Source organism: Bombina bombina, chromosome 6, assembly GCF_027579735.1.
Source record: "Bombina bombina isolate aBomBom1 chromosome 6, aBomBom1.pri, whole genome shotgun sequence".
NCBI classification, from domain to species: Eukaryota; Metazoa; Chordata; class Amphibia; order Anura; family Bombinatoridae; genus Bombina; species Bombina bombina.
The window spans coordinates 434,582,208-434,606,674 of record NC_069504.1 but is presented as its reverse complement, the minus strand read 5'-3'; the positions used below and the strand labels follow the sequence as shown (position 1 = coordinate 434,606,674).

The 24,467-nt window shown below is 36.0% G+C and overlaps 1 protein-coding gene across 1 annotated transcript in view; it reads right to left on the bottom strand.

Annotated features, from left to right (window-relative positions):
• Positions 1-24,231, bottom strand: part of LOC128663052 (organic cation/carnitine transporter 2) — a 190,834-nt gene extending 166,603 nt beyond the window's left edge. The window contains exon 1 of the mRNA XM_053717191.1: positions 23,471-24,231. Coding sequence (XP_053573166.1) covers positions 23,471-23,863 — 393 coding nt within the window. The 5' untranslated portion in view covers positions 23,864-24,231. The remainder of the gene's footprint in view (positions 1-23,470) is intronic.
• Between the last annotated feature and the right edge of the window lie 236 nt (positions 24,232-24,467).

Sequence of the window (24,467 nt, the reverse complement as noted above, 5' to 3'; positions counted from 1 at the left end):
GTAGCTACCCTCCATAGGGATCAAAGGACTCTGAGTCATAGTAGAAAAGCTCCCTTCTACCTAGGGGACTGCACATTTAATGGAGTAAGCAACAGGAAAATGCTTCAAAGGACGGGAGACAGGAAGAAGGTAACCTAGCTTCTCCTACACCTGTGAAAATTTCCATAGCACGTCTATAAACATTTCCTCAATTGAAGGAACATCATAGGAATGTTCAAGTTTAGAAAACTTAAGGGTAGGGATATCAATGTCGTCCAAGTAGCTAAAACCTCCTATAACAGTACACAAGGTGTGCAAGCATATATCTGAAGGATATGACTTCAGCATCAGATGAAGGAATTTTACTGTCCAAATCTGAGATTTTCCCCTCAGAAACTACCAGAAAATCTTCCACACCAGACTTAGGCGAGAGAAACACCTGCGTAACAGAAAATGGCACAGAAACAATACTATCTGAACTTTAAATGTCCTCTTGCATTTTCCCTGGAGGTAAGGAAAGAAACAGACAAAGTCGCAGATACCGCAGAGGATACCCGAACTGCAAAATCTGTAAGCAAATACACTCCTCCAGCAGATAGAGAGGAACCGCAGGGCACTGCATGTGAAGCCATAGAGGCTTCGAACCTAAAAGGAGAAAGCTGTGGCATTGCCTAAACAGCATTATTCTAGGAGACAAAAGCTCACGGTCAACGCACTCTCTCTAACCTCAAAAGATCCAGCGAGGAACAACACATATAAGTTGCAGAATTAATAAAACAATATATATACTGTATATATATATATATATACGCCAGTTCAATTTGCGCCGTTTCCGAATAATAACTGCTACTGAAAAGCTTTTGGAAAGCAATGCACTAATTAAAATAGCCAGTAGGTGGAGCTGTCCGCTTGTTTTGCAGCAAAGTTATGCAACTTAACAGCCTTAGATTTATCTGTGTACACAGATCAGACCAGATCTATCAAGCAAAATTTAGCAGGCACTTCTCTATTGTCTTCCTGTCCAGCAGCTTGAGGTGAGGGTGCCTAACTGCTTATTAATCACTGCAGATTGAAACGCATAGAATTGGTGCAGACCCAATATTATCTAACATGCTAACAATGCAGAGAACTGATTGCAGAAAAATGCAAGTAAAAAAACGTTTTTGTTTATTAAACTTAGTTTGATGATGATGCAGTCTGTTGTGTGATTATTTTATTAGGTGATGTTTAGCAAATGTTTTTGTTCATTAAACTTAGTTTGATGTTGATACAATCTATATTTTTAGGTTTATAATGCTGTTTAGCATTTAAAGTCTTCATTTCAAAGCTTTAAAAATAATGTATTAGGTGTTACTTATGACAATTTTAAGAGGGGCCTGGAACCTACTTCCCATTGACTTACATTATAAACTTGGTTTAAATTTACAACGATTTCGATTTACAACCATTCTTCTTGGAACCTAACCCCGGCGTAAACTGAGGGTTACCTATATATATATATATATATATATATATATATATATATATATATATATATATATGGAATAGTTCTATCTTCATGAAAAGAAAACTTAAAATGTTTTCAATTAGTGATTTAATAGAAAAAGAAACAAGAATCTGATTTAAGACAAATAAAGACCTTATACTGTCACTTTAAGGGCTCCCATTAAAATAAGCACTGATACATACAGAAAGGATATGATTTAAAAAAGAAATTGTGTCTGTAGGGCTAGAAATCTCATGTACTGATAATCAAAAAAAAAGATAAGGCAACAGCCAAAAACACCACTCCGTTGTTTTAACGGAGAAGAAAATGTGTCACATGATCAAAATTCAGCAAGCAGCTGAAAACAGCGCCACTCCAAACATTATCATGAAGAAGGCGGAGTCAAAATGGCGCCTGAACGATACACACATACAGCACGCACAACAACAGCCCTGAGTGAAAAACCCAACCGCTCATGTCTAAGAGTGACAAGTAAATACTCTCTCACTCCATACTGATGCCTCTGAGAACCGCACACTGATACAACCGTGGTCTGAGAAAATACAGTGGCAATTAACGAAGCGCTTCATGCGCTTATGAGGAAAACATTCAGTAAGAGGATCCCCCATAAAGAACACTAGAAGTGTCTGCCATATCTGCCATGATATTAAAAGAAACCTTTTATAGCGCCCAACATAGTAAGAATTGAGAAATAAGTTGATTAACCTCTAAATTACTATAAACGGAGCAAGCTAAGAACTTAGCCCTCCAGGAGAGTTAACTCCTTCCTTTTTGAAGGAGATTAACTCTGAAGTCTCCATTTCACATACCCTGTAGCCTGTCCACTGCCATTATAACCCTTTACTAAGGATTTTGTGTTCCATTATAATTGCAGGCTCTTAACCCCTTGAGTGCCAGCCTCCTAGCCCCAGAAGACAAAAAGGCACTTGCCTGCATTCCAGTCGTCCAGCAGTCAGACAACCTCACAAAGTATTAGAGGGTGCCACTCCTCACAGAGACCTGTGGAGAAAAAGAAATATAGAGTAAACTTACTCAGGCTTTCTATACCAGGGCAGCAACCTGTTAGGAAAACGCAGAAAAGCACACTTTACAAGTTCCTAACTGCTTAAAAGCCACTACTGCCCTACTGAAGAGACAAATGTGAAGTACAGCTAGACCCAATCGTGAGACGAAGGATCAGAGCAATCCTACTCAGACTTTCAAAATAACAAAGTCTTGATTGAAGTGAAATAAATCCAATTTCTTCAGACACCAGACACTTCACTTCTTCCTTACACAAGAGGCAAAGAGATTGACTGGGGTTTGTGGGAAGGGAAGTGATACTTAATAGTTTGCTGTGGTGCTCTTTGCCTCCTCCTTCTGGCCAGGAGTGATATTCCCAACAGTAATTGACGATGATCCGTGGACTCAACGTGTCATTAGAAAGAAAGTGAGTACACCCCTCACATTTTTGCAAATATTTTATTATATCTTTTCATGTGACAACACTGACACTTATCTACTATGTAAAGTAGTGAGTGCACAGCCTGTATAACAGTGTCAATTTGCTGTCCCCTCAAAATAACTCAACACTCATCCATTAATGTCTAAACTATTGGCAACAAAAATGATTGGGCCCAATTAGCCATTTTCCCTCCCCAGTGTCATGTGACTTGTTAGTGTTACAAGGTCTCAGGTGTGAATGGGGAGCAGGTGTGTTAAATTTGGTGTTATCGCTCTCACACTCTCTCATACTGGTCACTGGAAGTTCAAAATGGCACCTCATGGCAAAGAACTCTCTGAGGATATGAAAAAAGAATTGTTGCTCTACATAAAGTTGCCCTATGCTATAAGAAGATTGCCAAGACCATGAAACTGAGCTGCAGCACGGTGGGCAAAACCATAAAGCGGTTTCACAGGACAGGTTCCACTCAGAACAGGCCTCAGCATGATTGACCAAAGAAGTTGAGTGCACGTGCTCAGCATCATATCCAGAGGTTGTCTTTGGGAAATATATGTATGAGTGCTGCTAGCATTGCTGCAGAGGTTGAAGGGGTGCAGGGTCAGCCTGTCAGTGCTCAGACCATACGCCACACACTGCATCAAATTGGTCTGCATGGCTGTCGTCCCAGAAGGAAGTCTCTTCTAAAGATGATGCACAAGAAAGCCCGCAAACAGTTTGCTGAAGACAAGAAGACTAAGGACATGGATTACTGGAACCATATCCTGTGGTCCAATGAGACCAAGATTAACTTATTTGGTTCAGATGGTGTCAAGCGTGTGAGTACAAAGACAAGTGTATCTTGCCTACAGTCAAGCATGGTGGTGGGAGTGTCATGGTCTGGGCCTGAATGAGTGCTGCCGGCAATGGGGAGCTACAGTTCATTGAGGGAACCATGAATGCCAACATGTACTGAGACATAATGAAGCATAGCATGATCCCCTCCCTTCGGAGACTGGGCTGCAGGGCAGTATTCCAACATAACGACCCCAAACACACCTCCAAGATGACCACTGCTTTGCTAAAGAAGGAGAGGGTAAATGTGATGTTCTGGCCAAGCATGTCTCCAGACCTAAGCCCTAGTGAGCATCTGTGGGGCATCCTCAAACGGAAGGTGGGGGAGCGCAAGGTCTCTAACATCCACCAGCTCTGTAATGTCGTTATGGAGGAGTGGAAGAGGACTCCAGTGCCATCTGTGAAGCTCTGGTGAACTCCATGCCCAAGAGGGTTAAGGCAGTGGTGGAAAATAATGGTGGCCACACAAAATATTGACACTTTGGGACAAATTTGGACATTTCCACTTAGTGGTGTACTTACTTTTGTTGCCAACAGTTTAGACATTAATGGCTGTGTGTTGAGTTATTTTGAGGGGACAGCAAATTTACACTGTTATACAGGCTGTCCACTCACTAATTTACATTGTAGCAAAGTGTCATTTCTTCAGTGTTGCCGCATGAAAAGATATAATAAAATATTTACAAAAATGTGAGGGGTGAACTCACTTTTGTGAGATACTATATATATATATATATATATATATATATATATATATATATATATATATATCCATCCATAATAGCCATTTCCAGTCAACACCTTGTCATATACCATATTCCTTTTAACCATTAAAAAAATTAAATATTTTTTTATGAATATTTTTTTATCAGATAGTGTTTATAGGAGTGTAACGCTTTATTTTAATGTACTTACGGTATATTGTGCTTTTTAACCCTTGCTATTTAGGTTAGGTCTTCACTAGCTCTAACCCGACAAGTGCAAATTTTGTTTGCACTCAAGCGCACCCATTTACTTTAAACTTGTATTTCGTGCTAAAGTTAGCACTGTTGCGATATTGCTTTAGTGCGCCACCTATAATCAAGTCCTGTGTCTTACTGCTAAGCTGCCAGTGTGGGGAGGGGGAATGATGGCAATGGCATATGGATTGGGTGTGGGAAGGGATCAGTTCGATGATCAGGAATATATATTGCTTATATATTGCTTTACTAATTAAATTAATTATGAGGTGACTGTGGCTCAGGTGGTGGACGGTCACCATTACGGAATGGATTTAAAAAAAATTATGATTGATGCATTTGCAATTTGATGATGGTGCACTACTAACTAAATATAGTATTATTCTTGTATTATGGTATGTTCTGGTTCTAGAGAGACCTTATATTTTAGGTCCATAAGTGGCCTACCTTGTTCTGCTTATTCCCTGGCCAAAGCCCTCTCCATCCTTGATCTAGAAGCATGATATACATTTTTATGGTTTATTGCTACTTCAAGCTAAACCTTTAATACACTTTATTGCATCACAAAAAAGAACATATGTTTAAAATAAATGATATATTCATAATCCTAATTTTTTACCCTAAAAGTGTACTTTAAGAGGATAAAAATATAACATTTGAAATAAAAAAATATTTAGGGGTAAAATTCTGCCTAATTATCTAACGGTTAGATTACAAGTTTTGCGTTATGAGCGGCTCGGTACTAACTTTCAAGTTATTGTCACCGCTCACCTCCCTATAGTGCTACTATTACAGGTTATCATAAACCTGTAAATGTAGCAGGCAATAAGTGAGCGTTGATCAAAATTGAGCTCAATACCGCACTCCAATACCAGCGCTGCTTTGAGCTGGTTTTACGTGCTCGTGCACGATTTCCCCATAGACATCAATGGGGAGAGCAGGTTGAAAAAAAGCCTAACACCTGTAATAAAGCAGCGTAAAGCTCCGTAGCGCAGCCCCATTGATTCCTATGGGGAAAGAAAAGTTATGTTTACACCTAACACCCTAACATAAACCCTGAGTCTAAAAACCCCTAATCTGCCGCCCCCGACATCGCCGACACCTACATTACACCTATTAACCCCTAATCTGCCACCCCCAATGTCGCAGCCACCTACCTACACTTATTAACCCCTAATCTGCCGCCCCAATGTTGCCGCCACCTACATTACACTTATTAACCCCTAATCTGCCGCCCCTAACATCGCTGCCACCTACCTACATTTATTAGCCCCTAATCTTCCGCCCCTAACGTCACCGCCACCCCTAGTGGACTTGGATAGATAACAAATAAATACTGTAGAATGGGGAAGTGAGAGCTGCACGCAAAAAGGCTAAGGTGGATACGATAAAAGTTTTAACCCCTTAATGACAGAGGACGTACCAGGTACGTCATAGGAAAAACTTCCCTTAATGACAGTTGACGTACCTGGTACGTCCTCTGTTGTTAGAAGTGCTGGAAGCGATCATGATCGCTTCCAGCTGCTTACAAGGGATTGTAGTGATGCCTCAATATTGAGGCATCACTGCAATCCCCCATTTAACATACCGATGCAGAAAGGGACACTCTGTGGCTCCATCTGCATCGGCTATGGATGTAAACAAAGTCGTTGGTGGGTGGGAGCATCTTTTGGCACTATGTACCTTAGTTTTGGATTCCCCAATCGGACTATCATTGTCGGCAGTTAGTGGTGGGAAGGCATTTGCGGCCGGGGGTGTGTGGGGCGGGTGCGCGCGCACGCAAAATATGCTTGCAATTCAAAAAAAAAAGCATCAATGTAGATGCAGGGGATCTCTTTCTTTAGTAAGGGATCTGGGAGGGGGAGGGATGTATAGTATTTAGAGGGGCCAGCTACACTACAGAAAATAAATACTTTATATAAAAAAAAGTAAAAAAAAAATATTTTGGGGGGCAAATTGGGTACTGGCAGACAGCTGCCAGTACCCAAGATGGCGGCAAATAGATAGAGGGGGAGGGTTAGAGAGATGTATGGGGGGGGATCAGGGAGGTTGTGGGGTAAGGGGGGATCCATCACTGCAGACTGTATGAAAAAATAAAATAAAAAAATTGAAAATATTTTTATTTCAGTACTGGCAGACTTTCTGCCAGTACTTAAGATGGCGGTGACAATTGTGAGGTGGGGGAGGGAAGAGAGCTGTTTGAGGGGGGTCAGTGTTCCAATGTAACTAGCGCTAATTTTGAAAAAAAGGGGTTTGGAAATGGCAAAGTGCTACTTGTATTTATGGCCCTATAACTTGCAAAAAAAGCAAAGAACATGTAAACATTGGGTATTTCTAAACTCGGGACAAAATTTAGAAACTATTTAGAATGGTTGTATTTTGGTGGTTGTAGATGTGTAACAGATTTTGGAAGTCAAAGTTAGAAAAAGTGTGTTTTTTTCGATTTTTTCCCCATATTTTATATTTTTCTTTATAGTGAATTATAGGATATGATGAAAATAATGGTATCTTTAGAAAGTCCATTTAATGGCGAGAAAAACGGTATATAATATGTGTGGGTACAGTAAATGAGTAAGATGAAAATTACAGCTAAACACAAACACTGCAGAAATGTAAAAATAGCCATTGTCATTAAGGGTAAGAAAATTGAAAAATGGTCCGGTCATTAAGGGGTTAATTTAAGGCAATCAATTAAAATCAAGCATACTACAATTTAATGTTAAAAAACTTCATGGATCCATGATATACATATAAACAGTAAAATACAGTAGATAAATGTAATGCAATTTAATATTCTCAATGAGATAGTCACGGCATAGACCACACCGTGGTTATGCACACAAATCTTACACTTTGTGGCAATGTACAGAAATGTTACAAATAGATGTTTAAAATGCAATGTGTGAATAGCTATTCATATCTATATAAAATGTTCATAAAAGGTGACTTCAAGATAAAAGTTAGGGAATTCTCACTTAGTTAAAGAGGAACTTAAAATGTAACAAGTGATAAAAAAAGTCTTCCTTGATGGTGTTTATTCCGTGTGTCTGTGTTACAAATCCAAACGTTCAAAATGTCCAATAAAAAATTCCAATAAAAAGTTCCAAAAAAATGTGTAAATATTAGTGTAAAAAATTAGTGTAAAAAGAATAGTGGATAGTTGAAAAATTAATTAGTGATTACAACAATCTCCTGATGTATCTTCAAAAAATAAAAATCATAAAAATCATAAAAACAGTGGAAATCTTGCAATAGTGAGTTTCTTAATCCAAAAAGAAAAATAGTAGTAAAATGAAGTGTGTATATAGAGGCGATTAGACTGGAATCCTGGTTCCTTAAAAAATACCAAAAGTGATACCAAAAAATAACAAAAAATATATATAAAATCCTGAACCTGTAAAAAACAGAAATAACAATAGTGCAATAAAGTTTAAAAACACTTTTTTAGGATATTAAAAATAGGCTCACCAGAAGTATGTCAACGCGTTTTGGCCTTTCCCAGGCCTTTCTCAAGACTACTGTATTTTACTGTTTATATGTATATCATGGATCCATGAAGTTTTTTTAACATTAAATTGTTGTATGCTTGATTTTAATTGATTGCCTTAAATTAAAACTTTTATCGTATCCACCTTAGCCTTTTTGCTTGTAGAGCTCACTTACCCATTCTATGTATCTGTTTTATTTTTATTTCACAGCTAAGTTTGTATTTATTTTAACTAGGCAGACTAGTTAGTAAATAGTTATTAACTATTTAATAACTACCTAGCTAAAATAAATACAAATTGACCTGTAAAATAAAACCTAACCTGAGTTACACTAAAGCCTAACCTTACACTACAATTAAATCAATTACATTTATTAAATACAATTAACTAAATTACAAAAAAAACAAACACTAAATTACACCTAATCTAATAGCCCTATCAAAATAAAAAAGCCCCCAAAAATAAAAAAACCCCTAGCCTAAACTGCCAATAGCCCTTAAAAGGGCCTTTTGCTGGGCATTGCCCCAAAGAAATCAACTATTTTACCTGTAAAAAAACAAACACCCCCCCAACAGTAAAACCCACCACCCACACAACCAAACCCCCCAAATAAAAACCTACTTAAAAAACCTAAGCTCCCTATTGCGCTGAAAAAGGCATTTGGGTTAATAACAGTAATGTAGGTTGCAGCGATGTTAGGGACAGCAGATTAGGGGTTAATAATATTTAACTAGTGTTTGCGATGCGGGACTATGGCGGTTTAGGGGTTAATATGTTAATTATAGTGGCGGCAATGTCGGGAGTGGCAGATTAGGGGTTAATAATTTTATTTTATTATTTGCGATGCGGGAGGGCCTCGGTTTAGGGGTTAATAGGTAGTTTATGGGTGTTAGTGTACTTTTTAGCACTTTAGTTATGAGTTTTATGTTACGGCGTTGAAGCGTAAAACTCATAACTACTGACTTTCAGTTTACGGTACGAATCTTAACAGTATAGGATGCACCGCTCACTTTTTGGCCTCCCAGGCAAACTAATAATACCAGAACTGTGGAAGTCCCATTGAAAAAGGACTTTTTGAAAGCTGCGGTAGTTACGTTGCGTTATGGCCAAAAAAGTGTGCGGTGCAGCTAAACCTACAATACTCGTAATACCAGCGGTAGTGAAAAAGAGCCTTAACGCTGCTTTTTCACTCATACTGCAAAACTCCTAATCTAGCCGTAAATAATTTATCAAGACATACTGATGAAGATGTCATTGAGCATTACCCTTGGGATACAAACACCTACACTAATTAGGATTAACCAAACTTTCCCAAACTATAAAGAGTATTTTCTCACCGTACTTAAAAAGGGATTTGTGTCAATGTTATAAGATTATCAGTACACTTCTATAAACTATTAAATATCAAGACACTTTGGCTAAAACTATCTCAAATATGTTTTAAGTCTAACTACCAGAGCCACTGGATTTCCTGACCAAATTAAAATGTATTATAGAAACAGTGGTTTGCCCATTCGTTTTATTAAACCTTATTAAAGGTAAAGTTTTAACTTTCACTAATTATGTTTTGCTTATCACTGCAGATCCTAGACATGTTTTATCTTTCTAGATATGCATAATGCTTTGATCTTTAGTGGTTTGCTTTGTCCACCCAATTTCATTTTCTGTAAATTAATTCCTCCTAAACACACTTCCCAAGATGTCAAGAGGCTAAAAAGAGACACCAGTACTGATCAGGTACCTGCACCAAATGACACACATACAAATAAGCAGACTAAACATATAATTTGTAAATATAAATACAATTTCCTTCTTAGTAGATCCAACAACAGTGAATCTCTTTCCACTGCACTTTAGTGCAACCTCCCAATAAATTATCATGTATCAGCTCTCCAGTGCAGGCTCCAGTGCCCACAGCCAATCAAGAGCCGATACCAGAGTATTTAACAGCAGCATGCATCACACAGTAGTGGAAAGCTTGTCAGACATCAGTGTATATATATATATATATATATATATATATATATATATATATATATATATATATATATATATATATATATATATACAAAAGGAAAGAGGCTGAGGTTTCTTAAATGAATTACATGAATGCTTTTTATCACATGCTTTTGAATGCTTTGAATTTAGTGTATTTAATCTAGTCTATGGTGAGTAAACAAAATATTAATAGGAAAAAAATCTCCTCTACTTTGAGTACAGTGGAATAAAATAGATCCTTGTACAACCTATCTATACATATTTCCACTGAAAACCTAAACTACCAGCATGTTTCAAAGAAGCATAGGATTTTTGATAAGTATATGCAAATGAGGCAAGCAAAGTTTCAGCTTTTTTGCTATGCTTAAAATCTGTCTAGAGTAGAACTACACAGGTAATCCATGTTTAAAGTTGATATTTGAAGCAAAAAATAAAATAAAAACACTTATACAAGGAAATGTTTTATGTCTCTTTAAGATGGGCTCATTTCCTATTTAGCGATATAAAAGCAAACTTATTTTTCTTTCCTCCGATACCACTGGACAATGAAAAAAACACCACATGTAAAAGGCAGTTGATTTCCATATTTTTTCCTCAGAAGTGGGAGCATATTTTTAAAGTTGCAAGATCTTTGTAAATAAAAAATGACTGTCTCCAAACAGCAATGAAAACGATTCCCTTATGTGTAAGGGAATCGTTTTCATTGCTGTTTGCACTACTATCGATTTTACCATTGTTATCATTGTTCTTACATGAATTCAGCTGAGTTTCTTTTATGACAGCTGTATACTGACTGTATACACATATTTTTATATATTTAAATAAACTATTTTATACACTTTTATACGATCCCATTTGGTCCCTATATATATCCTCAGGGTTTTCAACCCAGAAAATCTTCATTATCTGCAATTGGATCTGTGGATTTCTATAAGGAGGACACAAGTTTGAAGCAGGACTTGCAAGGAGACCGGTGATCAACTCTAATACCAGTGCCCTATTGATACCTCATATGAATTGAGGTTAAATCCCGTGAGTGTGCAATTTTTACAGCTCTGTATAGTGATTTAATCCACCTTAACGATCTACACTAGGAGTGCCTTCTTGTGCGCTTGTCCACCCTCTATCTTTTTCAGTACTCACTTGGGGGAGGATCTTTTTCTTTGAAGAGGATATTCCCACTTTGGACGAAGCAGCAGTGACTACAGGCTTACTTGGGAACTGTCACATATTGAAATAATTGAACATTGTTATGGACAGTCTGATTAATACTCCATGTTCTGCTTACTGGTTTGGAAAGCCAATTATTGGAACTATTTACATCTATATGGTTGTATATATTAATATATATCAATAATTATTGTGTATATATATTATACCTGGAGATAGAAATAGTTCAGTATCCTCATTACTTATACATCCATATACTTTTATAGTGCTATAACACATTTATTGTTATTTTGGCTTCTCTTCTAAGTATTAGCACTATATTCCTAAGCGCAGATATTCTCCACATTCCTATATATATATATATATATATACTTATTTATTTTTTTATTTCTTCTTCAGTATCAGCTACCTTTTCTCTAGCACCCTCTAGGTTGCCTAGGACTGCCTCTGTACCTGATCTGGGAAGTGCTCTAAATTCAAAGGCAAATCCTTCTAGTGGCTGACAGCTAGAGCATGGGGCAAAGATCCAGGTCCAGGTCCCACCAGGCAGGAAATATTTGTGACAACAAAGCAATAACTAATGTGTTTTAATGGTAACAAAGGGGCTAAAATTGTGTTTTGATACTTTTTTGCAAGCAAAGTGTTACATTATTACTTGTGTGTGTTACTGCCATAACTGATATATTAAACCTTTGAGTGCTAATGATTGTCAGTTTAAAATAAAGTTGCACAATGACATCATCACGAGGAGAAGGAAGCCTCAGCGATATCTGTGATTATCCAAGGCCAGATCGCCGGGGTAGGAGTGGATGCGGGTCCTCAGACCACCATCAAGGTGGGGGAGTGCTAGACACGGCTCTGAGCCATCGTTAGCACCTGAGTGGGAAAATTTGCGATGGCTCAGAGCCGTGTCTAGCACTCCCCCACCTTGATGGTGGTCTGAGGACCCGCATCCACTCCTACCCCGGCGATCTGGCCTGGATACTCACAGATATCGCTGAGGCTTCCTTCTCCTCGTGATGATGTCATTGTGCAACTTTATTTTAAACTGACAATTGTCAGTTATAGGGAGATGGGGGCATGCTGTTTAGATGCCTGTATCTCATTGGAAAGGTAATCGTCTTCCCTTTCCAATTGTATAAGTCTTTGGGCAGTAGAATAAAAAATAAAAAAGTAAAAAAATAATTATTTAATTTTTTTTTTTTTAAAGAATTTGGGGTTTTTAGAGGCACATAATTAAAGATCAAAATTGCCTAGAGACCCCCAAAATACATTTTATAAAAAATAAACTAGCTGAGAAATGTCGCATTCCCCTTTACAATACGGACCGATATTATATTTGTAATCTCATGATCACCTGGATAATGTGGTTAAGAATTAATAAATGGTAGAGGAATGCTATTTTTTAAAAAAAAAACACACCAAATAATATTTTTATAATTAGTCTTTTAGCGTGCGTGGAAGGTGAGTAAAAGACCCTCTTTACGCAGCTCACTCCATCTTTCAAAACTTCTTATTTTTACTGTAAAGAAGCTTATTTTTGCAATAAAAATTATATATTTTCTAGCAACTTTTATTCCTTTAAAAATATCTATTTATTCTGAAAAGAAAATTATGGCTAAGTGTCTCAGTGCTGAGGAAACAGCTGAGTTCTTTAAGAACTCAGACTCTGATGCCTTCACATATGATGCATATGGTATATCAACTAAATATTTCTAGAAAGAACACACCAAGCCGCATCAAATGAGGGGCCACATGTATTGCTAGCACAAAAATAGACAATGTAATAATAAGTGGGATATGCCTCCTTGCTAAAAAGTATTGCATTAATTGTTGCGCACCTCAATTATGTGTTAGAGATACATGTAGCCTCTCATTTGATGCGCCAAAGGGTGTACTTTCTTCTACAAATGTGTGCTTTGTGTACCATATTTTAATTTGCCAAGTGGCTAGAACTGTTTAAATGCAGACATGGCAATCTTAAAATAGTCTAAAAAAGCCTTTTAACTTTTATTGGTTATGTCTGCAATGAGACAGCTGTAGAAACCTGGGAAACTAAGATACATTAAATAAAGTACACATTTCTGGAAAGTATACCCCTTGGTGCATCAAATAAGGGGCTACATGTATTGCTAGCACAAAAATAGACAATGTAATAATAAGTGGAATACGACTCTTTGCTTAGTATTATAATTGTTTTTAAGCAATGCAACTTATTCCATTAATTGCTGTGCACCCCAAATTCATGCTAGAAATACTTGTAGCCCCTCATTTAATGCACCAAATGTGTGCTTTGTGTGCCTCATTTTAATTTCTGAGGTGGCTAGAACTGTTTAATTGCTGAAAACAGTACAGTAAATTCTAAGATGCTGTTTTTGATAATTTATTAAATTGACGCCTGCAATAAAACAGTGGAAAAAACAGTGAAATGTTCTTAAAGGGACAGTACACTATAAAATTGTATCTCCCTTAATGTGTTTCTAATAACTTTTTTTATCAGATGCAGATTAAAAAATGCATGAGATTTGCTTTTTTAAGGCTTATTTGTGTATATGAATCAGCCGATTTTGCGTTTTGAAGCCACAACCTAATAAAATGGGTTGATCTTGTAAGTATAATCAGATCTCATTACTTTATCACTTGCTGCTTTATCTTATATCTGTCCATAAACCAATCACCAATACTTGGAGAGAACAATGGAAAATTAACATTTTATTACCTTATCTCTTCTATATCCCACTGGGAGTGTAATTTATTCTGCTGGCTGTATCTACATAGCTTGGCCGCAAGGCCAAAAACTTTCAGGGTAGGTGGGGATACTACAGGCTAAATAAACTATTTCAAATGCCAATATGAGGGTAAAGGAAATACTTGTAAACAATTTAATACACTCCAGCAGGTAAAGTGGATCATTGGGAACAAATTAAAGGGGAGAATATTTTTGAGTAAACTGTCCCTTTCATTTTTGCTTATTTCAGACAGGTTACCTACTACAAATATTTATCCACACAGGTTTTAATGATAGAGCTTAGAAAAATAAAATTACATACTATTATTTATTGAGTCAGGAGTCAAAAAATATTTTTTTTTCATATTTTATGCGCTATTTTGTAAACCTGATGATACATACACATATAATAATGCATATAATATATTTTGAATCTGCTGGGTCTGCTGAAAACAAACAATATATAGTTTGTATAGTTTATTCACACAAACGTTACTTCTAAAAGTGTTTAAACGTGAACTGCAACAAAAAGCTCAAAACCAGCTTAGCACACAGGTGGGAAATGACTTAGCGGCCAAAGTGTTAAAGGGACAGTTCACTCCAAACATTTCTCCCCTTTAAATTGTTCCTAATTAATCATTTTACATGCTGGAGTGTTTTAAATTGTTTACAAGTAGCTCCTTTACCCCTATTTTGGCATTTGAAATAGCTGATTTAGCCTGTGGTAGCCAAACCTATACTGAAAGTTTCTATACTGGAGTATATTCTATTGACTAGCCTAAGTAAACACAGCCAGCAGAAGATATTACACTCTCCTTTAAGGAATTTGCTCATGCAATCCAAAGTTAAAAACACCTGCAAAATAGAGTTTAAAGGGGCGTAAACGTTGGGAATAATGTTACATCATGCTGCACTATGCACAGAATTATGTAACATGACGATAGCCCTTTGATTTTGATTTTTTAAAAGCCTAATTTGTCACCTTAAAGTATATTTACCTCCTCACTGAAGCCATCCTCTTCTGTGTGGCTGTTTTTTCAAATACCAACAACTTTATCTAGTGCAGGAGCGCGCTACATGTACTTCAATGGCGCCAAAGAGCTTTCTGTGATTAGAGAGTGAGCTCTTGACGCTATTTGAAAAAACAGCCACGCAGAAGAGGATGGCTTCGCATTGGTGGTAAGTATACATTTAGGTGACAAATTAGGCTATTAAAAAATCAAACAAAGAGCTACCGTCATGTAATATATTTCTTCACATAGTGCAGAATATTGTAACCTCACTCCCAATGTTTACTATCCCTTTAAATTGTGCACTCACAAATGAGGTAAGTGTGGACTATGCTACTGAAAGTTTTAGAAGATCATGCAGTGTCCAACATTCAGGCAGTTAACAGGAAAGAGGGCATGTGAGTATGCTGCTATAATCATATGCACACCCAAAAATATTATGGCTCTTTAATTTTTGGATTGGGTCCTAGATTTTGAATACATCTGTCAGACCATGTACTAAAGGATATATGCATAGATATGTAGAGATATTTAGTATTATGAATAAATAACAAACATTCTGAGTTTTACAAATATTAATCGAAACATAGATTTTGACAGCAGATAAGAACCATAGGCCCAACAAGTCTGCTCAATATTTCCTAAAATATAAACTTATCTAGGTTGTAGGATAGCCTTATGCTTATCCCAGGCATTCTTAAAGGGACAGTCTACTTCAGACTTTTTATTGTTTAAAAAGATATATAATCCCTTTATTACTCATTCCCCATAGCTTGCATAGCTAACACAGTTGTATTAATATACTTTTTACCTCTGTGATTACCTTGTATCTAAGCCTCTGCAGATTGCCCCTTAGCTCATTTTTTTTTAATCAGACTTGAATTTTAGCCAATCAGTGCTGACTCATAAATAACTCCACAAGAGTGAGCACAATGTTATCTATATGGCACACCTGAACTAGCAGTGTCTAACTGTGGAAAACTGTCAAAAATCACTGAGATAAGAGGCGGCCTTCAAGGGCTTAGAAATTAGCATGTGTGCTTATAAATCAACAGTGAAACAAATTAAGGATACACATTAATTAGTACACATATTACTAACAAGCTAGCATAGAAAATACCGCTCATACACCTGATACCCCCTTTCTAGCCTATATTATTTATTCTTTCATTCTCTATGTCCTAATAAATTATTTATGATGGATGTAAGAATTGGTTATTCTTCAAATTGAAATGAAAGTATAATAGATTTCAGCAGTCATGTGTTTGCAAGTTCTACTATAAAATCTTCCCTTTTAAACAAGTGGTTATAATAGGCAAAATATGTGTTTAAAAATAGTAAAATAAAAAATAAAATAGTTCTGCTTTTTATTTTAAATACACTGCATACGTGTTTAAAGTTCTATTAAATGTAATAGAATTGCATAATCAACAAGTGCACAATAAAAAGACAGTACAATAGCACCTTATTCTGAATATTAAATGAACAGTAGATTTTTTTTTCTGACAAATTTCAAAATTGACTTCAATGTGCCGGCCCTCTGTATCATGTGACATCCATCAGTCAATTACAGAATCATATACTGTACGTATACAATGTGAACTCTTGCACATGCTCAATAGTAGCAGGTGCCCCAGAAGGTGTGAATATAAAAACACTGAGCACAATTTAATAATAGAAGTAGATTGGAAAGTCTCTTGAAGCTGCGTGCTCGTTCTGAATCGTAAAAGCTTCATTTTGACTTTAGTAACCCTTTATATAAGAGGGCTAGAAATTTTGTTGTTTGAAAGAAAATTTAAAATAGGATCCCAAATACCAATTCACATAGTTTTATTATAAGGCATCAAGTGATAAAAAATAATTTGAAGACATGAGCACAAGTCACACTGAACATCTGCTGGACAGGGTCTACTTTAATTTTTCTTATACTTTTTATATTTGTTCTAATAGATCACTGTGCCCTGGGAGACCCCGGGGATATTGAAGTAAGGAGTCACCCACGGCTTATTGGCTTTCTATATTATTCCCTAGTAGCTAGTACCAAATGTTTGTTTTATATATATATATTTATATACATATATATATATAATAACAATTGCAATACAGGGAGATGCCATTATTAAAAATGAATATTCTACTACTTGTCATATTTGTCACTATAATGCATAGATAACTGCCTAAGGCTGTATTCTCTCAGAAACGCACCCGTTTGTCTGCTTTAGCGATGCCAATACAATCTACTTTTAAATTCAACTTGCTACAAAGCTTGACTAACCACCTGGTATTAATAGTCCATTGTTAAGCAAAATAGGTTTGTAATCAGGTAGACTGCATCTAATTATAACGGAGTCACTTTGTATAAGAGAGAGGAAAGCACATAAGTGATCCTGAATGACCTATGACTGAGGGTAAGATATGTAAATCAGGCCCTGGAGACATCATCAATTGACTAATACATGCCAATCTGCTGAGAAATCTCAAACCACAGCCCTCACCAATATATGTATCACTTGTTCATATAGAATGTAGAGAAGATGTATACCTTACTTCAGAATGTGTTTTCCAGATGATTGTTATGAGTGGATATTATTATATAGGGAAAGTGTACTGTAAAATGTTATCTCCTTTCCTTTATTTCCAATTATCCATTGTACCTGTTGGAGTGTATTCTATCGTTTACATATTACTCCTTTGCTTTTATTGTGGCATTTGAAATAACTTATTTTGCCTGTGGTATTCCTACCTATATTGAAAATTTCAATACTTAAAGAGACAGAAAAGTTAAAAGTTAAACTTAAATGGAAAAACTATTTTAAACAACTTTCCAATTTACTTCTATCATCAATTTTGGTTAGTTCTCTTGGTATCCTTTGTTAAACTGTAACCCTAGGTGAGCTCAGGAACATGCATGTGTCTTAAAGGAATACTGAACCCAATTTTTTTCTTTTGAGATTCAGCTACAGCATGCAATTGTAAGCAACTTTCTAATTTACTCCTGTTGTCAATTTTACTTTGTTCTTTTTGTATCTTTATTTGAAAAAGCAAGAATGTAGGCTTAGAAGCCGGCCCATCTTTGGTTCAGCACCTGGGTACAGCTTTCTGATTGGTGGCTAAATATACCCACCAATCTTCAAGCGCTATCCAGGGTCTGAACCAAAATTGGGCCGGCTCGTAAGCTTGCATTCCTGCTTTTTCAAACAAAGAAAAAAATTATAATAGGAGTAAACTGGAAAGTTGCTTAAAATTGCATGCTCTATCTGAATCATGAAAGAAAACATTTGGGTTCAGTATTCCTTTAAGCCACCTGGCAGCAGTGATGGCAACCTTGTTTATAGCAACGTTATACATAAATGCAAACACTGCTGCCATAGACTGCTATAGACTCTCTGCAGCATAGAGTTTGCAACTATGTATAACATTGCTATAAATATTGTTGTAAACACTGCTGCCAGATGGCTAAGGGCATGTGCATGCTCCTGAGCTCACCTAGGATTACTCTTTAACAAAGGATACCAGGAGAACAAAGTACATTTGGTAATATAAGTAAATTGGATAGTTGCTTCAAATGGAATTCTCTATCTGATTCATGAATGTTTATGTTTGACTTTACTGCCCCTTTAAGTGTAGGCTAAAGAAAATCTATGTAAACATTGCTATTAAAGGGACAGTCTACACCAGAATTTTTATTGTTTTAAAAGATAGATAATCCCTTTATTACCTATTTCCCAGTTTTTCATAACCAACACAGTTATAATAATATACTTTTAACCTCTGTGATTATCTTGTATCTAAGCCTCTGCAAACTGCCCCTTTTTTCAGTTCTTTTGACAGACTTGCAGTCTAGCCAATCAGTGCCTGCTCCAAGATTACTTCACGTGCACGAGCACAGTGTTATCTATATGAAATATGTGAACTAACACCCTCTAGTGGTGAAAAACTGTTAAAATGCAATCTGAAAGAGGTGGGCTTCAAGCTCTAAGAAATTAGCATATGAATCTCCTAGGTTAAGCTTTCAACTAAGAATACCAAGAGAACAAAGCAAAATTGGTGATAAAAGTAAATTGGAAAATTGTTTAAAAATACATGCTCTATCTGAATCATGAAAGTTTATTTTGGCCTAGACTGTCCCTTTAAAAGCAATTACACTCTCAATGGAGGGTAGGAGAGATATACGTAATACAAAGTCAATTTTTTGTTAATATTGTTAAAGGGATATGAAACCCCAAAAAAATTATTTTGCGATTCAGACAGAGCATACAATTTAAAAAAAAAAGGTTTCCAATTTACTTATATTATCAAATTTGCTTAGTTCTCATGATATTCTTTGTTAAAGAGATATTTAGGTAGGCATCTGGAGAACTATATGGCAGGAAATAGTGCTGATCTCTAGTGCTCATATAGTGCTCCAGAAATGGGCAGGCTCCTAAGCTTACTTCCCTACATTTCAACAAAAGATACAAAGATAAGAAAAAAAAATTGATAATAGAAGTAAACTAGAAGGCTGTGTAAAATTGCATGCTCTATTTCATGAAACAGTTTTTTTGAGTTTCATTCACCTTTACGTTTTGGCCTTTGGTATACAGACAGAGATAAGGACGAATATGAGTTTACAGAGAGTTATAGGATAAGGAGATCTGATTTCCTTCTAAACGTAGCCCATTTTAATGGATTGTGTTTTCAAAGAATAAAAACAGCTGTTTCGTATACAATAGTAAACCTAAAGGATGCATATTTTATACTCTGCTGCTGGTATAACAAGTAATTGGAAGCACATTAAGGGGAAATTAGCTTTACAGTACACTGTCTCTTTAATGGGTCTGCGGTGATATGCTGCATTGGGATGAGTGATGTCTAACAGGGTATTAATGTTTCATGCATGGCTGAACTATTTACTGATATAACTTGTAAATACAATTATTATTCAGACACACAAATATTTACACAGATGGTGAGAATTCAATTGTCTCCATAAGATGCAGAAACAGTGATCACTAGCACCACTGGGCTCTAGGGGTTTTCTTTATGGAGAGAGAGCAGCCTATTGCACAGCCCTTACCTCATGCTGTGCTTCACTTACAGGGACATGAGACCCATTATTCCAAAAAGGATAATTTCTTCTTTATAATTAGCAGCCTCACTGGGCCTTTTGGTTCTTATAAGCAATGATTTCTATTGGAGGTCTACAATAACGTAATGTTTAAAACTTCAAAAATGTAATTATTCAATGAAGCAACTCTGTTTTAAGTAAAAACATACATTTTATTCCTAAAATGGGTTAAAAAAAAAGCAGCATCACAGCTAACAGGCAAGAAAAACATGATTGCATACTTTTTGGTGTTCACTTGCCATAATATGTATATATATATAAAGGAATAAAGGATATGTTATTTTTTTACCTGCTGCTTCAACTTGGAACTATTTTTTTACATATATATGTGTGTGTGTACAGTATATGTATACATATGTATTTATGTGTTTATATGTGTATCTATTTACAGACATTTATACACAAATAAACACATAAATACATATGAATATATATATATATGTGTGTGTGTGTGTGTGTGTACAGTATATGTATACATATGTATTTATGTGTTTATATGTGTATCTATTTACAGACATTTATACACAAATAAACACATAAATACATATGAATATATATATATATATATATGTGTGTGTGTGTACAGTATATGTATACATATGTATTTATGTGTTTATATGTGTATCTATTTACAGACATTTATACACAAATAAACACATAAATACATATGAATATATATATATATGTGTGTGTGTGTACAGTATATGTATACATATGTATTTATGTGTTTATATGTGTATCTATTTACAGACATTTATACACAAATAAACACATAAATACATATGAATATATATATATGTGTGTGTGTACAGTATATGTATACATATGTATTTATGTGTTTATATGTGTATCTATTTACAGACATTTATACACAAATAAACACATAAATACATATGAATATATATATATATGTGTGTGTGTGTACAGTATATGTATACATATGTATTTATGTGTTTATATGTGTATCTATTTACAGACATTTATACACAAATAAACACATAAATACATATGAATATATATATATATATATATGTGTGTGTGTGTGTACAGTATATGTATACATATGTATTTATGTGTTTATATGTGTATCTATTTACAGACATTTATACACAAATAAACACATAAATACATATGAATATATATATATATATATGTGTGTGTGTGTGTGTGTACAGTATATGTATGCATATGTATTTATGTGTTTATATGTGTATCTATTTACAGACATTTATACACAAATAAACACATAAATACATATGAATATATGAATGAATGAATGAATATATATATAAATCTCTATGTTGAAGCCCTTTTTTTCTAACACCTGAGACCTCATATCTTTGAGCCCTTATAACTTTTTTTTGCAATATTTTTTTTTTAATCATTTTATTAGATAGTGTCATTGTAAGTGTCATTGTACTTTGGAATGTATTTTTGATGTGTTTTGTGACACTTTTTGTTTCGCTAAACAATTAACCAGAGCTCTGAGGTCACACTAACTGACGCACGTTAACTTCAATTGCGTTCCAGCAATCACGTTTACTTTCAACTTGTAATATGAGAACTAAACCCGAAGCACATAAACAGCTGCGATAAACCACCTATCGCTTGCGAGTAACTGTTCATGTGCCACTCGTAATCTGACCCTTAGTGTTTTGAGAGACATAACATATATTGCCTATTCATGGTGGGCCAATTTACATAGCTAATAGTTTTTCATTTTATCAGATCAATTAGGCTTTTTTTACATTCATAGCATGCATTTCAGAGTTTTAAATATTATATTACTATCTTTTACATCAACTTTGAGAGTGGCTTGCAATATAACATATTGACTATTTTTGCAACAGTTCATTCAGACATGGAACCTAGGAGTAAATTAAGAACAATTATGTAAGACAGATTGATATAAATAAGAACACTAAATTAATCAACATAAACACGTTTAAAGATTACATTTTTGTTTACATTTTTTGAGAGGCCTCATAGGAACTGACAAGAAGTCTTAGATAACCTCATCTGAGCTTAGAGATTTAGATAATTGGGCCCTAAGTATTGGTCTTACTGTGTATAGAGAGATAAGGGAGATTTTGTGTAGATATAGTGATTAGCTAATGAGGTCTGCTTTCCCTACAAGCTCAGTCCATTTAATTAGGTTGTGATTTAAATTACCAGATAGCTATTCCATATATCAAAATATACATAAAGGAGAAATTTCCCATAAATGTTAAACTCTGCAGCTAGTATAAGTAATTTTACAGTACACTGTCTCTTAAAATTAACTTCAGACACTCTCTTAGGTACAAAATAGTTTCAGCAGCAAACTTTCTTTGATATTGCATATGTAATCTTAAATTACTGAATTTGTATAATGTTATTACATTAAATAAGTATTTTACGTTTATTTTACATAGACAAAAATCAAAGATGATAAATGAACAGGCCTATAGTCCTTAAAGGGACATTCCAGTCAAAATTTAAATGCACATAGATTTATTACATCTTTGAATACAAACATATTTACAATATATATGTATTAGCAAAAATGTTTCTAGTAAAAGTTATAACTGTTTTAGTGCTAACATTTTTCTCTGCACGTCCATGTCAAGCATAGCTAGATATTGTCACTGCACCCACATTTTAAATACTGAAGCTGCTCAGATCATCTGTGGGGCTTGTATCATGTAAGCAATTAACAAATTGAGTCATTACCAGATGGTACAAGCCCCTTAGCCTCTCTGAGCAAGTGCTGTGTTTAAAATGCTGGTGCACACTTAAATACACTTTTGAAAGAGCTATAGCTTTTATTGGAAGTATGTTTGCTAATACATGTATATTACAAAAATGCTTCTGTTCAATACCGAAATGCATCCATGTGGTTTCCAATTTTGGCTGGAATGTCACTTTAAGCATGTAAGTCTACCCAGTAACGAAATACATTATCATTGAGAAAAGTATTCTGATCACTGATCAAGTGATCATGATGTAGATTCACTAAATATTGAGGTAGCTCTCCTCATGTTGATTAGCTAAATTGAGTAACAGAATTCAGAAAGCTTTTTTCCTTATGAGTAACTATTATACACTTTTGGATCTAGTCAGTGCACATCTCCAGGGCAACTAGTACTTTGCACACAATGTTCGTTCCTTATTAAACCACGTTATTAAACCACGTTACTCAGCAAGCAATGTGAATATTGTACACTACAAACTTCTGGCTAACTTCAGTCACTGGGATACTTTACTTACCTCTGTCACTATGGTGGAGAGGTACAGGTCTCTGTCGTACACCCATCCATCCATACAAGTTTCAGTCTCTATCACACTCAAGTTGACATCCCGCCCAGGCAGTAGCCCCATAGCGGAGAAATTACTCAGGATGTCCAGCCGGTATCTCCGGCACTTGCTCTCCACCTCCAGCCCGTCATGCAGTTCCAGGGGGATGCTCACATTTCTCCAAGCCGAGGTCAGGTTGGCACTGTCGGGTACCGTACAACGATGCTCCGGGATGGCAGCCAGGAACATCACGGACATGCCATTGAATCCATTGGGGATTATGCTGGCACTGAGCAAGAAGAAGATCATAAGCTGGAAGCGGCCCCACTCCCCCAGAAAGGAGGTGTCCTGGTCGTAGTCGTGCATGGCGGAGCTGGTGCTGTGGCAGGGGGTATGAGCACCAGTACTTTGCTCAGTAGTTAGGCTCTGCTTTCTTCATGTTAATAAACGGTACGCCCCCAATGGGTACTTCTAAACAAAGGGCGGAGCTCAGCTCTTCAGTCACGGCAAATAACATATCTAGTCTAACAACTTGTCAACGCCGTCCATGGACCTACCCACTTCCCACCTTGCAGTGAGAGGTGTTGTGCAGCATTGCTCAGTAATCCTCTCAGGGAACATAGGGAAAGGTGATTGTGTGGTGTATTTATAAATGGAACGGTACCTGAGAGATCAGAACTCAGTAATCAGCCTGTCGGGTCCAACAAAGGCAGCCACTGACATAAAGATAACGTGAGTGGGACCCTCCTCCCTCTGCCTGTCACTAGTGACATTCTCCTCCCACTTCAAGTGACACAGCAATATTTATTGTTGGTTGGTTAATCAGACGACTCACGCGCCTCGCTGCAATAACTGCTCTGTGAGGTTGTGTAAGTGTTTGTGTAACATCGCGCCTAACGCTAGCCGTGTGCTCAGCCAACGCATTGGCAGCAGACTATGGAATTTACTGGCAGTTCCTCTTCATTTCATT